The 18,772-nt window shown below is 33.0% G+C and overlaps 1 protein-coding gene across 4 annotated transcripts; it reads right to left on the bottom strand.

Annotated features, from left to right (window-relative positions):
* Positions 1-1,137: 1,137 nt before the first annotated feature.
* Positions 1,138-18,287, bottom strand: LOC111064120 (heterogeneous nuclear ribonucleoprotein H3). Of its 4 annotated transcripts, none has more exons than XM_022351800.2 (11): positions 18,131-18,287; positions 17,365-17,471; positions 14,513-14,671; positions 14,019-14,162; positions 12,012-12,150; positions 9,632-9,858; positions 6,173-6,411; positions 5,406-5,525; positions 4,298-4,439; positions 3,708-3,792; positions 1,138-2,497 (listed from the first exon to the last, which is right to left on the bottom strand). In XM_022351800.2, the coding sequence occupies exons 2-10, from the start codon at positions 17,450-17,452 to the stop codon at positions 3,746-3,748; spliced, it is 1,305 nt and encodes a 434-aa protein (XP_022207492.2). In that variant the 5' UTR covers positions 17,453-17,471; positions 18,131-18,287; the 3' UTR covers positions 1,138-2,497; positions 3,708-3,745. The 4 variants fall into 4 exon arrangements, with proteins under 4 accessions (XP_022207492.2, XP_022207494.2, XP_039279859.1 ...); XM_022351802.2 differs by having other exon boundaries at positions 4,301-4,439; positions 18,131-18,255; XM_039423925.1 differs by having other exon boundaries at positions 1,149-2,497; positions 4,301-4,439; positions 9,635-9,858; positions 18,131-18,271.
* Between the last annotated feature and the right edge of the window lie 485 nt (positions 18,288-18,772).

Raw genomic sequence — 18,772 nt, 5'->3', positions numbered from 1 at the left:
GAATATACCGAGGATATAGATCGGCTAATTTTTATTGCAATTAATTCTAATTTAATAATTAAAACAAATGTATTCAACTTGTGATTGAAAGTTTACGTAACTATAAAAGCCCAACCAAACAGGGCTTTCTCCAAGAAGCGAGCGCGATTGATGAATCAAATGTTGTGGGCTCGAGATAAATCAACCCTATTATTTTTTGCTGCAAATTTTCAACTTTTATAGAGATTATCCACGTATTTTTGAAAAAAATTAATATATAATTATTCCATTTTTTCAAGTTTCCTGGACATAAGAAGAATACATTTTACAACACCGAAAGTTTCCAGTGCAAAGCACGGGTTACATGCTAGTATTGAATATACTATTATATTAAGTGAGCAATTTCTGTATATCTGTTTATTTATGTTCAAAGGTTCTAGAAAACGGCTCTAACGATTTTCACGAAATTCTAGTAGTAGGTTTATGATAAATTCGATTGCACTAGGTCTCATCCTTGGGAAAACTCGCATAACGACATTAAAAGGATAATTCATTCTTGGCTGAAACAGCTGAGACTCGTCGACTGTGGATAGTAAAAAGTGAGCGAGTGATTCTGTGAAAAATCAAAATATCGCATCCCCGAAATTCATAAGCTGACGTATAGCAAGCTATAAAATATAAACACGATCATTTTAGAGAATTGTGTTCTGTTTATCAATAAATAAAAATAACGAGCGAAGCTCGGTGCCCCGATATTATTTTATTGAGAAAGAAAATATCTCATAATATAATACTAATATTAATATAATTATTATTCTTAATTGACATTACATTATTCTGGTTGTTCATTATGCTTCTTAATAGCCTTTTCTTAATTGAGATTACATATGCTGGTTGTTCATTATGCTTCTTCTTTTAGCCTACACATTTTTTCTCAATTAAGAAAATGTATTATATGATTTAATGATTTCGCGACGGTGCAAAGTAAAAAAAGGATAAGAGCTACTTAATTTGTGTAATTAGAGACAAGGGTAGCAAACCAATGTAAATCAGGTGCTGACTTTAAAACGGTAATCTAATTTAGGTTGAAAATATTTTAGAGAGCGTTCAGCAGGGAATGAAGCAGACTAAGAGAATAGCGAAAAATAAAACATGACATTTTAGATTTAAATAGTTTATTTAAAAAAAATGTACACAAACGTATCACTTACAGCACAAGAAATCTATAGATTCACAGAATCACTGAGATATCTATATGTTAAATAAATTAAGCTGAATTAAATTGATCAGTAGATCCATGATAATTACTACTTTACCACAATACTTCTTTACTTTTAAAATGCAGGGGTTGATGAGGAATGTGTGTCCAAATTATTATTGGCTTGTCAGAATTATTCTCTGATTAATAACACTATGATTCAATATTTCAACTTGGTATGTATATCCATCCGTTAAGATATTCTCACAATTATCATTAAGCCTGACAAATAATATAATATTATAAATCTATTATTATTTTAAATAATATACGAGGGTCATTTTTTCAACCTCAGATTGACCATACATACAAGAAAAATTTATATAAAAGACACACAAAATAATGACTTATTACGTTCTGTGTAAACTTTAATCATTTCAATCATATCGGTGGATTTATGTCATTTGTTGGCAAAAAAAGAAAAAAAAACGGAGCTGACTACTGGTATTATTAGTTAATCTTTCATTTACATAAATCTATTCAATCATCACTAAATAATATTTACCAATCCATATTCATGTAGGTGGTCTATAGTATTTAGTAATCAATAATTACATTTATCACTCCATATTCATTTAGTCTTTAGCGTAGAATCAATATTGAATTACTTACTTAGCTCAGTTTGAATTTTGTATTGTTCAAATAAGGTATGTTTTAGTTTTTAATTTTCTTCATATTTATTTTTTTACCTTTTTTCTTTTGTAAATTATCATCAATTATTGTAAATTTTGTAATTGTTTGATTAGGGAGCAATTTTTGGGCATTTCCCTGTATGCTCCCGCATTGAAATGTTTAAATGAATGAATGAATTAATCATGTAACAGGGCCCAGGCCGCACCGATAACAGATCGTTGATGGGGAGAAGACGCTCTTCAGTTTTGTGAAAATCATCCCCTACTGCTTGTCTGTATCTCAAGATATGTGAAAAAATGGCCCTCCTAATAAGCTGGTGTATGATGAAGTGGAACAACCCTCGGGTGTCAACACCAACACAATAAATGAGTTAAATCAAAATTATTCCAAATATCAATGAACTACATTAAAATTCTAGATTCAAAAGATTAATTCTTAAAAATCACTTCTTTTTAAATTACAATATAATGAAGAAATGTAAAATGTAGAAATGGAAAATTAAAGAACAATACTTTAATATGGAAAACAAAGAGGAAGAAACATGCTTTATCAACTTCTTATCCAGCAAGAAGTTCAATATGAGTTCTTAAGGTTTTATCTGAGCAGCAATTATCCCACATGAAAATCCTGAAACAGAAAATGAATCTCTGACATTGATTGTGATAGTCGCATCGTTCGTATATAATTTTAAATTGAAATCGGCAATAAGATATTATAATCAAAGCTCGTATCCAGATCCAAAATTCTAAACGTATAATTTTCTAACGAGTCAACTCTGTATTTTTACTTTACTTACTGCACTTCGAACATGGCTTCAGGGGCCTGTTTCATAAAACCCTTGTAATACAGGGCCTGTATTACAGGACTTATAAATTAAAATTTACAATCCTGTAAAATTACGTTTCATAAAAATAATTCTACACTTGAAAAATCACCTGTAATTTTCGCCTGTATTACATACAGTTCCTTTATTTTGAATTAATGTTTCTATTGGTCAGCGAGCCTAATATAATATTTAAACAAAGTGCTACTTGAGATGTTTTGGTGGAAAATCCACATTATCAAATTTCTGACGATGGACAGATTGCATCCATGCTGGAAAATTACTTTGTTAATGATAAATAGTTGAGAAATTATAATAACTACTTAACTTACATAACTTAGTATAACAGTTATGTGAGTAGTGATGTTTCAAAAAAAGTTAATAATTATCAAATGTTAATAATTAAATTAACGACATTAATTAAATTTGTTTAATAAAAAACATAAAACATTACGGACGTACATTTTCTGAATACTTCCAATAACGCTTTATTGAGGAAAGCTTAATCTAAACCGTTCATAATATTGATAAGTTTCCTGCATCTTATTGTAAGAAATTCTGTCCTTGAAAATTCTTGGCCTACGGATAATAACATAGTCATCTTTACCAGAACTAGAACTACTGCCTTCATCCATTTTAGCACGTTGCCTTTTAAAAGGATGGTCTAAACAATGATAAAATATTCAACATCTTACAGGTCCAGTAATACAGGAAGTCTCTTTTTATGAAACACAACTATGATCAAGTCCTGTATTATTTACTTGGAACTTTTCCTGTATTACAGGACTTGTAACTTTTATGAAACAGATCCCAGTAAAGAAATTCATTAGCAATTGTAAGCATGTATATTATGTATCAGATTCAATTATTCGAAATAACAAGACCCGATCAGGAGACAAGCATATTGAGAAGCACTTTATCGGGATGAGAAAACTCAACACATCGATCACGACGCTTTTTCAACAAATTTGCAATAAAAACTAACGAGGGAACTTCTAAGTAGACAATACAAACCTTTAATTCAAGTGATGGATTAATCACTTTCTTGATTTTCACATGTATCCTCTCCCATTATCCGCCCATCTGCCACCTCCACCTCCTGTAAATGAAAAAAAATTATTAGACTGAGTTGAGAAAAATTGCAAGTACAAATAATTATTCACTTGGAATCACCATATTAAATTATGTTCAAAAGTGTCGAATAGATTCAAGCTCCTTTAGTTTCAGCTTCCAGTGTGTACCTCCACTTTATAGATTTATGCCTGTTTTGTAGGACACTTATTACTTGGTCCAGTAAGTGTCTTACAAAACGGGCCATAATGCTTGATTATTTATCCTTTTACATGAGGTAGTTTTTCTATTAAAAAATGTCATTTTTATAATATGAAGCCTGATATATAAACATGATAACCAGAAGTTTACATATCGTTTCGCTGAATAAGTCTTTGACTTGACCTTTAGGTTAAGAGGACTATTCAACTTTGCCTCACAATAACACCTTTGAATAATTGTTTCAAATGTCGAAATAGGACAAAAATAATGCTCTATGCTCGAACAAGACAAAAAGTGATCTTAATATAAAAGTTAATCGATAAAAGTACCGCTACCTCCGTAACCGCCCCCGCCACCGTTGTAGCTGCTGTTTCCGAATCCACCTGAGCCGCCTCCACTGCCACCTCCACCGCCTCCGCCGCGCTCCGAGTTCATGAACAACTCAATGTAGCGGTGCTGCATGTTGCCCTTATCCTACACATACAACACATCATTACTACTTATTCTCAAGTATAGTTACAAAATTCAACGAAAATAGTTTAGTGTTTAGTAACATGAATTCCTCAGATCTGCCAGTTCTCAAATTGTATTGAGTATAAAATTTGTTGAACATAACCTAAAAGGTTCGGTTTAAACATGTTTTAAAGGTAAAAGGAAAGGCTAGGGATGAGAATGAGAGGTTCTGTTTAATTATGTTTTAAAGGTAAAATAAATAAAAATAGAGATGTTAGGTTTTGCTTTCAAATGGCAATACGTTGATATTATTAGAAATGCTTTGATAATTTTATTTTAAATAATCAACACAAATAACGAAAAGTTGAAATAGTGGACAATATGAAATACCAGACTAAATGCATGTCACCTGGATAAACGTGCTGAAAGTAACTAACTCAAATTTTACAGCAGATGTGGGAGGATTTTTCCTCAGTGAAACAGACAGAAAAAATGACTCAAACGAGATAATCGTTGTATGTTACATGTGAATGAGATTGCGTGTCAGTTATTAAACGCCTTATATCGTTACCCAACTCCAAATTGAAGCATGCATTTATTCATTTAAATCCATATCAAGTAGCGTTTAAGAAATAAAAATGCCAAGAAAAACAATCCGGGAAAGAAAATCTTGTTGACAAAAGTCAAATTAAAGCCAACAATTTCTTACTATTGATGGTTGTCACGAGAAAAAGATCGGCTGCCTTACGGTGGTGCAATTTCTATCTGTATCAACCAAATAAATTCTATTAAAAAATCTATAGTTAGATTTAAATCTATATTCAATCAGTTAATTGTAAAATTTTTATCTTAGTCGTCCTTAGTTAGTTTGTTGGTTGGTTGGTTGTTACTTTCGTATGAACTAACCAAACATTCATGATAAACTTGTCCTTTTTATTGCTACATTCTTGTAAAAAATAATGGGTTAAAATGAAGAATATAATTTACCTTGGACATAGCACGAACTGCATCATCGCGTGAGAGGAATTCTACATCGGCTTCTCCAGAGGGTCTTCCATTATCGTCACAGAGCAGTCTAATATTCACAGGGTTGATGGGTCTGAAAAACTGAAAAATTAGAAAAAATAGGAGATCAGAATCATAGTATGTAACGCCGTTCTAGTCTACAAATTGATTGATCAGGACACATCTACAAAAGAAAGTTCATAAGAATTGAATAATAACTTCAAATTTAAATTATTCCATCAGTGTTTCATACAATCAAGCCAAAAATATATAACATTTGTTAATCTTATTGATAAAGAAAGGAATTGTCTAATACATGTACGGGATGGATGAGAAATACACGATTAGACGCATAATCACTTATGAACTAATGAACTGATTAAAATTTGAAACGAGAATGCAAATAATTCTTTGGTAGATTCATTTATTCTATTTCTAATGTCAACCTTCAAGATTTTCAAATAATAATATTCCTGGACCGAAAATAAAGTGGCGAAGCAGCGATGTGTGATATCATAACCTGATACTACTTTGGACAAGATCAAAAATTTGGAGAGAAATTGTAGTTTCCTAGAGGAAAAACTTAGCTGAGCCTGTAACATTTCTCTCAATATTTTGTATAAATATGAATAAATTAGGTGAATTGTTCACTTACATCAGCAATATCAGATTGGCTGGCCCTGAAAGGGTGTCCTCGCATGTGTATGACGTGCATTAAAATGAGTAAATCAGGTGAATTGTTCACTTACATCAGCAATATCAGATTGGCTGGCCCTGAAAGGGAGTCCTCGCATGTGTATGACGTGCATGGGCCCATCGTTCCAATGTCCGCCGTTGTCGTTGAAGCTGCTCTGGTTGCTGCGTCCGCCAATCATGTCGCGGCTGCTGCCGCGGCTCGGCCCGTTGCCTCGCAGCTCACTGCGCAGGTCGCGGCTGTTGCTCCACGGGCTCGGCTCCCAGCGACCTTCGTCGAAATCGGAAAAGCCTCCTGGTTTACAAACAAACGTTCACAGTTCAACTATTGCGCCACTTTAAACATGAAACACCGATTACAAATGATGAATGAGGCCTTTATCCTGAAATTTACTATAAATTACTTGATAAAAAGAGCACTGTGAGTCTGTGAGTTTGGAAGATTGAGTTTCATCTCTAATCACCAATAATAATTATTGAGTGCAACATATGATTTTAATTTTTTTTGGTGCATCTAAATATTAAATTCCTGGTTTACATACTTTCGGAATAAAAATTCAACCAATCAATAATTTCATTCAATTCAACACAAAATAAATCAAAATACTAAATCAATATAATCAAAATACAAATTTTCAATGAAATAAAAGACTTCATAGTTCGGCATGCTGAAAAGAAATAGAGGAGGAAAACTATCAAGCCATCTATGGTTTCTGTAATAGGCTAGTGGAGGGTATAAAAGTAAGGAATGAAGGGTGAAGAGTAGCGAAAAAAGGGAGAGGATGATAGGAAAAAAGAGAGAAATTGTACTTATAGCCTACTCAAGTGAATTCTAATGGCATTTGTTGGTGGAGAGTCCCTTGCGGGAAGTTCCCACCTCGCCTGAATATATCATTTAAGCTGTCAATGGGCATTAAAACTGTCATACTTCAACCGGGACCGACAGTTAACTTGCCCATCGGATAACACGGGAGTTAACCTGATCATAAACTTTTGGTAATGGGCTGGTTTGAACCCGGATCTCCGAGCTGCTACGCAAGCACTCTATCCACTAGATATTGCCATGATTGCATAGATTATTGCCATGTTTGAAAAATCTCCGCAATATATGGGCCCAAAAATATATAATAGATTACCTCAGGATATTAGAGACATGGCGGACTTACGAAGATTCAAAGGAATGTTAAAGAGGCTGTTACTTGAAAGGCCATACTATTCTGTGGATGAGTTTCTGCAGGAGTGATATATTATTGTTCCTTGTCTTTGATTCTTCCCAGGTCCTTGTACATAGGTAATCGTGACTAACTGCGTTTTTATATATACTGTATATATATATTTATTAATATTTCATGTGACTATTGTATAATTACAGTATTTTAATGTATCATGATATGTGTTGAGAACCTCCTTTAGGTTGCTCTTTTTGACTTATCCCCAGTCTGATTATTCGGATGTTTGGGATGCAATAAAAATAATAATAATAATAATAGACCACGAATCACTTCTGGACTTATACAGTGACAACACTAAATATTCTGCGATTATTTAAATCAAAATTTGGAAAAGGGACAGCTTTGGGCTAAACCTAATTAATGACCCTTTCCCAATCATTCATATGATTTGTATATTATTCAATGTAAAATAAAAACATAATAGGGACACCTCAAACTATAAAAAGATTTCAATTTTTTTATATCAACGTCATCAAGTAAGCAAGAAAGAATTATCTTTGAATATATTAAAATCTTTGATGGTGTAATAGGCCATATTTTATGTTCTAATATACTGAAACAAATCTTTGATAAAAGTTTATCAATGATATTTTATAAAAAATATATGTGTAATTTGCCACACAGTCATCAGTTTGTAGAAGTCATGCCACAGCTATTTCCAGTTAAGTAGTGCCAGCTTCACTTCTGCATCATAGGAGAGTCATCACAGTCCTATTAGTGGCGTAAAAAAACAAGCAACAAGATAAAATGTAAGATTTTAAAGTTCAAAGCATGAGAACATAATTTAGAAAAACATTAAAATAATGAGTAGAGAATCAAGGTATCCTACTATGAGCCCCACCACTCCACCACTCTACATTTCAAACTAATACCAAGCCATCTCACACATCTATATAGCCTGCGCAAGTGAGAACCTATTAAAGCCTGCGCACATGAGAACCTATATAGCATACAATACTTTAATGTAGGTAAAGAATTTCGCAACATTCTTTTCAGGCAGAAAACAGTCCTGAATAGCCTTTGTAGTATCCATAGAACATAAAGTGGAGTAATTAATGATGGGTGGCATCTTGTAGAATTTGAAGCCAGAGCCTAGCTAGTAATAAATTATTTATTGGATAGAGCAAACTGTATAGTCGGCAAAGAAAAACAGGTTATTGCCTAAACCTTCAATTACCTAATTTTGTCTCAAAGCTTTGTTATGAATCTACTATAGTAAACGCAAATTGGAGAAGCGGGTGATGGTGGCACCATCTCTGAGTGAAATTGGTAAATTTCAAGCTTTAAATTACATGTGTTATTCTAAATATTGGAGATGTGTCAATCATGAGACAACTTTAAAATCAGGTTTTATTAATTTATGTTTTAGAGAAAAACAAACAAATACTCGTGACTTGTCCAATTACAACGGTTTAGTGAATGCTTGAATTGGTGCTAATCGTTTCTTATTTTTGGTATATTTTTTTAATTAAATGTGAAAATGTAAAATTTACATAAATGTGTGACTGAATTTAAAAATCTTGAATAAACATATTAATGAGAAGTCAGGTTATGATGACATTTCAAATGCAAACACACAAAGCAGACAAACTTTTTTACTGATGGAAATTTACAAATTTCACTCAGAGATGGTGCAATCATCACCCGCCTCTCCAATTTGCATTTACTACAGTGGGAGAGATCCAGGCTAGAAGTAAACTTAATGCGGCACTCGGCAATTTCCACAGAATCAATACGCTACTATCTATGCATAGCAATATCATTTGGTCATCCAGCTGAGTTGTGAGTTGTATCCATCTATTCGAGTCAACCAGCCACAGCCAGCATTTTTCGTTATTTTATTTATACAGCAGTGAGGCACGCGTAGTTGGCTTCCTTCTACCTCCTCCCGCCACCGGACCGAACAACTACGTTTATTTTCTCATCAGTTCAATACTGTAGCTGGATAACAGCACGAAAGCAAGTATGTAAAATTGTTCGGCACCAATTGCTTCAAGAGAAATAGGAATTTCCATAGATGAATTTGGAAACACATCTAACAACTTTCCATTCAATTATTCAGTATTACACAACTTTCAGAAAAGTAACACAGGCTTAAGCCCGAAACGGTTCCAATTCTAATTTATACAACAGTCCTCCAAATTTAGATAGGTTATGTGCCACACATTTTCGAATTAAACACTTCAATTTACAATCTGAATCAAAGATTTACAATGTACATTTTTCATTACAATGTACTATTCGCGGTACTATTATTTAAACAAAACTGGATTAGCCACTTGCTACCTGAGAAGCTGCTTTTGAAATTGCGAGATGGTCTTGAGAGCGGTCCCATGTTGTTGCTGTTGGAGTTGAAGCGGTTGAGTCCACCAAATCGGTCACCGCGGTCATAGGGGGCGGGGCGCTGGTTGAAGCCACCACCACCACCACCGCCCCCTCCGCCCATCGGCCTCGATCTCAAACTCATCGACTGCACTTCGGCGCGGCTGCTGCGGAATATCTCAATGTACCTGCGTACCAAAGTCACAAACCAATTAATACAACTCGTAATGGCTCAGCGTCAACATCACAAGTCTCATGAATCGGAAAAATCTTATAAATTAAATATTTCAATATTAATGATTTTGCAGCTGAAGTAGCTCAATAATTTAGTTAATTTCTGACAAGTATATTTTCTTGTATCTGCTTGGACATTCCTCCGAAATTCAAAATGTACAATACCTGTAGCATTGAGATTCACGTGTATTTTTAAAAACAATAATGATTACATGAACAACTTCTGAAATATCCTATCGTATTAATTTCATGGATATATACATTTATATTAATTTAGAGGAGTTACTTTCTCTAGAATCACCTTATTCTCATTCGCATAGTTTTTGCAATTATGTTCGGTTCATAAAAGGCAATAACACAAGCAAAATAATGGTCCTTGTGGTAATCGAATTCAATTTATTGAATGCTTCCTTTGGTGACAATTCATAACGTAAAATTAAAGAAAATAATTTCAGAATTACGACTAGACAATTAGATACCTGATGAGACAGGATAAACCGAACATAATTTACCGAAGTAACATTGAGATTCTAAACAAGACATCATCACTTCAAATGACATTATTACAAGTAATTGTTGAGATATGAGCAAAAATGAAAAGGCCATCAGAAATCAAACCAACCAAATTTAGTATATTCATCTTAATGTTTATGACGGATGGTTTAGAAGCATAATAATAACATCCGATTTCAAAAGGTGTATCTAAAACTTACTTGTATGAAGTGACCATTTAAGAAACATAAATATATCATCCAACTATACTATAATCGCATAAATAACAGTACAGTATTACTTAAATGATACTATGTCGTTTTTTAACCAATTTCCATGGAAAAGTACATTTATGAATTACATAATTCATAATCCAATTTCACAGAATCTATCAATAAAAGTGAATTAAAATAAACCTAAAAGCTTCACATATTATGATTTAGGTAATTGATGAGCTGCCCAAAAATAAATACGCTAGAATTCAAAAAGACATTTATAGAGTTGAAGGTGGGAGAGTCAAATAGAAGTCACATTCCTTTGATGAGGGACTTGAAAAATTTGTAGTGATTTATTCAGGAGCAGCAAATTTCGTTCATATCAACTGACTGATCAACAGATAAGATGAAAAAAATGGTATAAATGCATAGAAATCATGAATTAAGAAAGTCTGAAAATCATAGACAGTGCAGTTTCATAGTATAATATTCATGCATATGAGTAACAAGAACGGTTTTCTATTCCATGATTAGCCTAGTCTATAGTTTGATTACTAACCCCTTTATGGGAGAATCCACAAATAGTTCTGATTGAAACTAGATCTAAAGAATTCAACTGGCCAATACCACAATACAACCACTTATTTCAATTTCAATAGCAACAACGTTTCAGAAATAAAATCTAATCATTTGATAAAATGTACTGATTCATTATTTCAATTGATTTCTCTTCTCACAAACTACGGTACGTTTCTGTCAGTCTCGTACTTGAAGTATTGTTGTTTTATTACATATTTTATTTACCTCATTTGTTCAATGTTTGAACAATCTATTGATTGGATGGATCGAAACAAACGTGAGCTGATTTTGAAATCATTAAATGCGTCGGTTGAATGTTATGAGTTTTTTGAATAAATCTTTGAAGATCCATAAATACATTTAATTGTTGAAACATGAAGAACCTACTATCTGTCGATTGGATTGAATACATAGAAAAAATGAAGTAGGTTATTATCGATGTGTCTACTATTGTTTTTATTATCGATGTTTCTACTATTAATGGAATTGAATTAGTTCATAGGAAAAAATAAGTAGGCTATTATCGATGTTTCTTCATCCTTGATTTGAGTATTTGCCTGTCACATAAATCTTTTTGGTTGAACAAATAGTGGAAATAAGTGGTTGTCAACTTTCACTTATAAAGGCCCAAGTCACTATTTTGATACCAACTACGATCACTTAGCAAATAATAATGATAGATCAACAATAATTGTTACCCACAATCGGAGAAAGCACTCGATGCCCAGATGGCAGAGACAGACCCACCTACCTCCAGAGGAAAGACCCTGAGGCCCACCCCATTAGTTCCCAAAACGATAGATAAGCTTTCGGCTCCCCACCTGTGTCCTATTTTTTCCTTGTGTTTCTGCAGAGCTTTTTCTGCCATGTCTTTGTTAACAAACTCAACGTAAGCCTCCCCTGTACTGCGCCCCGTGTAGTCTGTCGGGAGAATGATCCCATTCGAGACTATCTCCAGTCCTACCCAATCAACACCACAGACAACACAGCTCAACATCAGTACACAAATCATAATACACACACATCACATAATCATTATAGCAAATTCAAAAATAACACCATCTCTCCAATTTATTATTACATCAACCCTCCAATTATCTATAAACTGAAAACTGTTGAAGAATTCACAAATTCAAATCAATAATGTTTCTACACATATGGAACATATCCTTCTATCACAATTATATGATTATTTGAGATAAATAATCTTGCAAATCATTTTGGATATGGATCAGATATTCAACAAATAAGTTACTAGCCCAAAATTGTAGATAATTATATAAAATACACACTACTTTCAAGTTCGATTATAGTGGGATAAAGAATTTTCAAGTTCCTAAATCCATTATTTCAATATAGGTAACACAAAACATATATTTATTATTTTTCCAGTAGATAATTAGAAAAATCGAAAGACAATATTTATAACTGAAACTTAAAATAAGGCAATAATATCCAAGCAATTTCACTACTATTGATGAGAAAATATATTTGATCAATCATGACTGGGTAATCACGAAGCTAAGATGAGTTTTAATTGAAGCTGAAGAATCCACACATAACAAACCAAACAATTACATATGATTTATTCACAACACAGCAGGAATAATATTTCCTATAATGAGAAGTTCTATTACACTCTCTGGAATTTTATAATTTTATTCAAAGACATTTTTACAATTGATTAATTAAAATCAGTTTCTTCAAAAGGAATATTCACCCAGTAACTGGACTGTATCATGAATAATTCTATACGTTATTCATGTTCCAGGTTTTTTTTAGGCTTGAAATAAACAGTTGAAATCCTTATTAAAGACAATGATATACGGTTAAAGCGATTTTTTCAAGTTCAGGTTAGTTGTCAAGCCTATTGGACCAACGGATTCTGAGTGTACGATAACCCTCAGAAATAAATAATATAGATCAGTGTGCTTACAAAAGCTACTGAAAACCATTCGGTTTCGAATTAGATTCACACTGTATTTTAAAATATTACCAAAAAATGAGAGAATCATTAATGAAAAAGGAAAATAATTGAGTATATCTCACACTTTGGGGAGTTTTTATAGATGATTTTCAAGAACTGAATTTGACGAGCAAGGTTTGGTAGCAAATGCCAGAGCAAGATTATAACGGTTATAATTTTCAGTTTCTAGGTAAACAAACCTTGCTTGGCTGAGTTTTTCTCGAGATGAGAATCGTCTACAAATACGACTTTTCGAGTGTAAATATAAGACACAAGAATGAGAAATGTGGAATCAAGAAAGCATATCATATACCGTACCTAGCAATCCAGTAAACAGTTTCAACAGATTAAACATTTTTTACCACATTTGTATAAATAGCACTAATGGAGGTGATTCAGCGAGTAGGATTAACCAAGGTCATAATACTTTTCTGATGTTTGAGTTGAACTTATTAATCAGAATTCAACAAGCCCAATTCACTTGAGAATCTTTGATGGTTTCCATCCGAAATTGCATTTGAATGAGAATAACCATTGGAAATTTATCAATAACTCAAGATCTATTTTCCTTTAACAGGCTCTCAAATGAAGGGGAAGCTACCTGACATTCAATGTGTTATACCTATCTGAAATTGATTTAATTTAATTTACAGGAAACCACATTGAGAGGTAACAAGTGCTGCACAACGATCTATCTATAGTTTATAAATGAAAATGTTTATTCATTTTACTATCAAAACATGCTGATTTGAAGTTGATAGATGGAAGGACATCAAATCCTGGTCACATCCAACCTTTCAATTATTGAGACTATAAAGAATAATGTAAGAAAGGGTAGAGTCTGACGAGAAGGAGAACTCACCTTTGAAGAAATCAGAAATTTCATCTTTAGTGCACCCAAAGGGAAGACCTCTGAGACGAACACAGCCCTCGTCAATTGCATTGTCATAAGACATTCCACTCCGTCGAAGAACCCAGTCCATTTCAGAACGTTTCGCTCTGAACACTGAAAACGTTTCCAAATGGCATCTATTCATCAGGATTTCATTATTATATCAAGACAATATTCTATAAAAATAAATAAAATGTTGAACATCTGTGTGATGAAATTGATTATATTGACAGATAATTTGCTTCAGAGGAGTTCATTACATAGAGATAAAAAACCAGTAAAATTGTCAAATGTCACGTGAAGAAATGTGAAAATGATCTTGTTATTGAAAGTTGAACTGTACATTGATTTGATATGAAATAGAAACCATCATGTAAATGTAGAGTGTTTGTGAAGGAATAATGAGTTGGAAAATTTTACAAGCCAATAGAAACTTGAGCCTTATGTCTTAAAAAAAGGAATACCTTCAATATATCTGGGCCCCATGTGGTCTCTATCCTTTTTCAAAGCTTTTTGAACATCATCCTCAGTTTCCAATTCGACAAAAGCTTCTCCGCTAGGGCGACCTTCCCTTGACATGGTCATCTGCACTCCATTTTTGCCACCACGAATTCTACAGCCATCTGCACAACACAAATTAATATAATGCACAATACAGTATTTTAAAATTAAATCACTACATCACAATGGTCATTTATTTTCAAAGGAATAATTACCTAATCGAATTTGAATCGAGTCAACTATAACCTTCTTTTTGTATTTTTCTTAGACAATTTTACTCAGAAAAATACATTAAAAATAATTTTATTACGAATAAAATACATCACTTTCCATTTCAATTGAAATCTTTTTATTTCAATTTCCAACGAATGACCTTTCAGTTTATTCAATCTTAATTGAACACTCAATTGAAGAAACAAAAAACAAACGATATTACAATAAATTAAGACAAATATATTGAACGAAAATACAGAAATAAGGATACCGTCAAATGGGTCTACTTTGTAACAGAGTTTAAAAATAAAACATATAAACCTCACATGCGAAAACACCAATTTTTATGTTATATGATGTTGAGATCTCATCTACAACTTCTTGTGCAAACCAACAGAAATTCAAATAATGATTTAGTTCATTACAAAAATGCTGGATGTTCAATGTAGCTGTACAATATGAGGCTTCAATGAACAATAACTTCAAACTCTAATACATCAGACCCTATTAAAGGTAGTGGTTTCTATGAAACATCAAACGTAGAGTTGGGGTGTCAGTGACAATTTCATTTGGGGATGGGGAAAAAATTAGCATTGTTAGGTAAAAAACTGAAATATATATATATATATATATATATATATATATATATATATATATATATATATATATATATATAGTTTTATATGATTTGTGATTCTGTCCACGAATAAATAACGCTGAGAAAATGCAAATTTCTTCATCCATGAACATATTTAGAAGACTTGTCATGCCTCATACCTTCTTCTAACTGATGAATTAATAAGTTCTTGAGTATCTTAAGTTTCAATTAAAAGGTTTCTAATAAAACTGAATCAGCCACAAGCATCTTTAAAACCTTTACAAAAACATGCACCGAAGAACCAACTGAGTTCAAGTAAAACAAATAATGTCCTTGTACATGAATTCATTCATTTATAATCAAAGGTTTATAAACAAAGTGGACGGCTGGCAATGCCTTATAATTAGATGTAACTAATTCCTGAGGAATTTTACATCTGCCTTCTTTTCAATTGAATGAATCATCTGCCCAATTGAATAATGACGAAATTTCTTCTTCATGGCATTTCCATGTCAACTACCCATGTACCAGATAGTGGCATATTAAGAGTCATTGTCTGTGGTGGTGGACTGACTACTCCTTCTGGAACTGATGCAATCTTCAAGATATCACTACTGGTACCAGTAAGGGTTCCTGGGATGAACTATGACTTATGTTAAAATCATGATAATTTAAATATTCCCAATTGTTCATATAAGCACCGGTGTTCTAAAAGGCATTTTTTGGCAATAGAGTATTCCTGTCCATACAACTCATTAGTGAAGATCCCCATGGTACGATTGCATATTGCAACAAAGAGAAAAATAGGGCATGATATGCGACAAATGCTGCTTTCTCATCTGTTATGTTTGGGTACAGGGACGGACGATGCACAAATGGTTCATGAGTTCACTCTAGTTTAGGTTCTAGTCAGTTATCAGTCCAGGAAGCCTTGTCAAGTAAGTTGTTTAATTATGTTGCCCTCTGTTTCTGGTCCTTGTCTTTGGTTGGGTGTGAATACCATCTTTATAGTTTTCTCCCTGTTGATGGTCAGTTTGAGGTGACTGCATTGAGGTTGCTGAGGCTCTTTGGAGTGCTGCTGCTGAAATTTGTCGGGTCTTCTTTCGATTGGAATTATAATTGTGGTGTTATTTGCAAACAACGCTCATTAATTTATCATTTTTTCTGGGAAGTCATTGATGTGTATTAAATGAAGAAAAATAAGGGGCCGATAATTTAACTATGAGCCACGTCAGAGGGGAATCTCTACACATTGTTGTCTGTCAGTAAATTAATTTCTGATCCATTGCCAAGCATTATCCAAAATATTTAGTTGTTTTATTTTTTCCATAAATATTTTTGATCCAAATTGTCAATTGCTTTTTGTAAGTCTAAAAACAGGCCTATTTTCTTATTTTCCCATGCTGCATTCGTGATCTTTAATAAAATATATAGAACGGCTGTATTTGAGCTACGTCCATTTCTAGAGCCATGTTGAAATGTTGTCAATAGTCCATTTTTCTCCATGTGAGCTATTAGTCGTATACCGCCCATTCTAGAAGTTTGTAAATTTGGGTAGGTTAGAAATTGGCCGGTAATTGTTCAAGTTAAGCTTGTATCCTTTTTAAAAAACCAAGGTAGACCAGAAATTTCTAGTTTCTTAGGCAATTCTGTTTGGTTATGATTATGTTATTGGTTTACCTTATTATGTTTTACTATAAAAGTATAGTTTCAGTTTTACAAAAGTTTTATTATTTCTTGGGATGTCAACAAGTCAAATGATGCAATAACAGGTCCGCTGCAGCTGGTTGTAGTAGCCTATCTGTTTTTCTATTTAATTTGCATATGTAGTTCCATATGCAGTCCTTGGCAACAACTTCGAGTATCAAGTAAGCTACCTACTTAAAATTACGCATTTATAGCTTATTCAATGTCAATGATGTTGAATGATATTTTTCATAATTGACATTGGAATTGAAAAGTAATAATAAATAAGTACTATATCATAATTCAACACAATCTTACCAAAAAACTTGAATATCTCTTCTACTGTTGCTGACCAAGGTAGGCCTCGCATCTTGACGATGTTGCAATCTTCTTCTCGATCTGACATTTTCAAGAAGTTAAAAGCGCTGAAAAAAATAATTAGCTTTTATATAATTTCTTTTACAATACATATTATAAAAAATAGTATGCTATGGCCTGATTTCAGTAGAGTTTTTGCGATGATTCAATATCAAATTGACTTAATACATTATTATAGGTCCGTACTTGATTGATAGAAAATTGTTTCTTATGTTTAGGCCTACAATAAATTTGTACTAATTTATGGTTTTGTAAATCAAAATAATTTGATTTAGATAAAGTACCCTATCTAGCCACTTGCTTTTACAATAAAAAGAAAATACAAAATCTCCGAAAGAGATATATCTAAGAGAATAAAATATAGTTGCTCTGAAATAAAAGCAACTGACAAAATGAACTATCAACGAAAGTTATGGCGGCAACGGATAGGGAGGCTCACTTAACTCCACGGGACTTCACCGGTACAATTTCATTTGTAAAGTTCCTAAGTAAAACCAAACACATTTATATTAAAATTTTCTAAAGTCTCTTGCATTCAGGTTACAAGGAAAACATTACAATAATGTTGGGGGTAGTTTGCATCTAATTTTAAATAACGAGGTCTACAAAAACAAAAGATCTTGAAGATACAAATTGATTGAATAAGCTTTGCTTTAATAATTTTTGTATGAATGTTATAATTTGTTTAGAGTTTACGATATCTTACCAGGTAAGCAGCGAGTATTTCCCGAGCACTTTTCGGCAAAACAGACCACAAATTCGCTGAAGAAAAGCTCCAGAAATTTACGGTCTATTCACTACTCACAAATAACAAAATGGCCGAAGATTTGTAATTCCTCCAACTTCCTTTGTGGCTTCCCCCCTTTCAGCCAGTGGCAATAGGATCTATTTTCACAATACTTCATCTGAATACAACAAGAATGAATTAAATCGATTCTACGTCAAACAAATTGACCGTTGTGTTTTGTTTTTGAAAGTATGACTACAAACAGAGCTGTAGTAAGGTCTACGTTATAATGGCAGTGGAAAAGGATATGAGAACAGCGTTGCTGATCCTCTGCCTTGCCAGATTATATTTCTACATTTTCAATAATGATCTGGGAGCGTTGCGGAGCTAGAAAAGTATAGCGCTATTCGCTTTGTCGAATGATAGACAAGGATAGCAAGGCCAATGTTGATCAAATACTGACATTATAACGTGGACCGCACTATACAGTGAGTTTCACGTTGGCAGTATTTGACATAAGTGTTGCCTATTTTATTCTTGTCAAGAAGAAAGTTTTATCCTTTTCTGCCTCTGCAAAGCCAAATAGTTTTTGTTACGATGAAGTGCAGTCACTTTAATACA

Source organism: Nilaparvata lugens, chromosome 1, assembly GCF_014356525.2.
Source record: "Nilaparvata lugens isolate BPH chromosome 1, ASM1435652v1, whole genome shotgun sequence".
Lineage (NCBI taxonomy): Eukaryota > Metazoa > Arthropoda > Insecta > Hemiptera > Delphacidae > Nilaparvata > Nilaparvata lugens.
The sequence above is the reverse complement of the archived record's forward strand: the minus strand, read 5'-3'. Positions and strand labels throughout refer to the sequence as shown.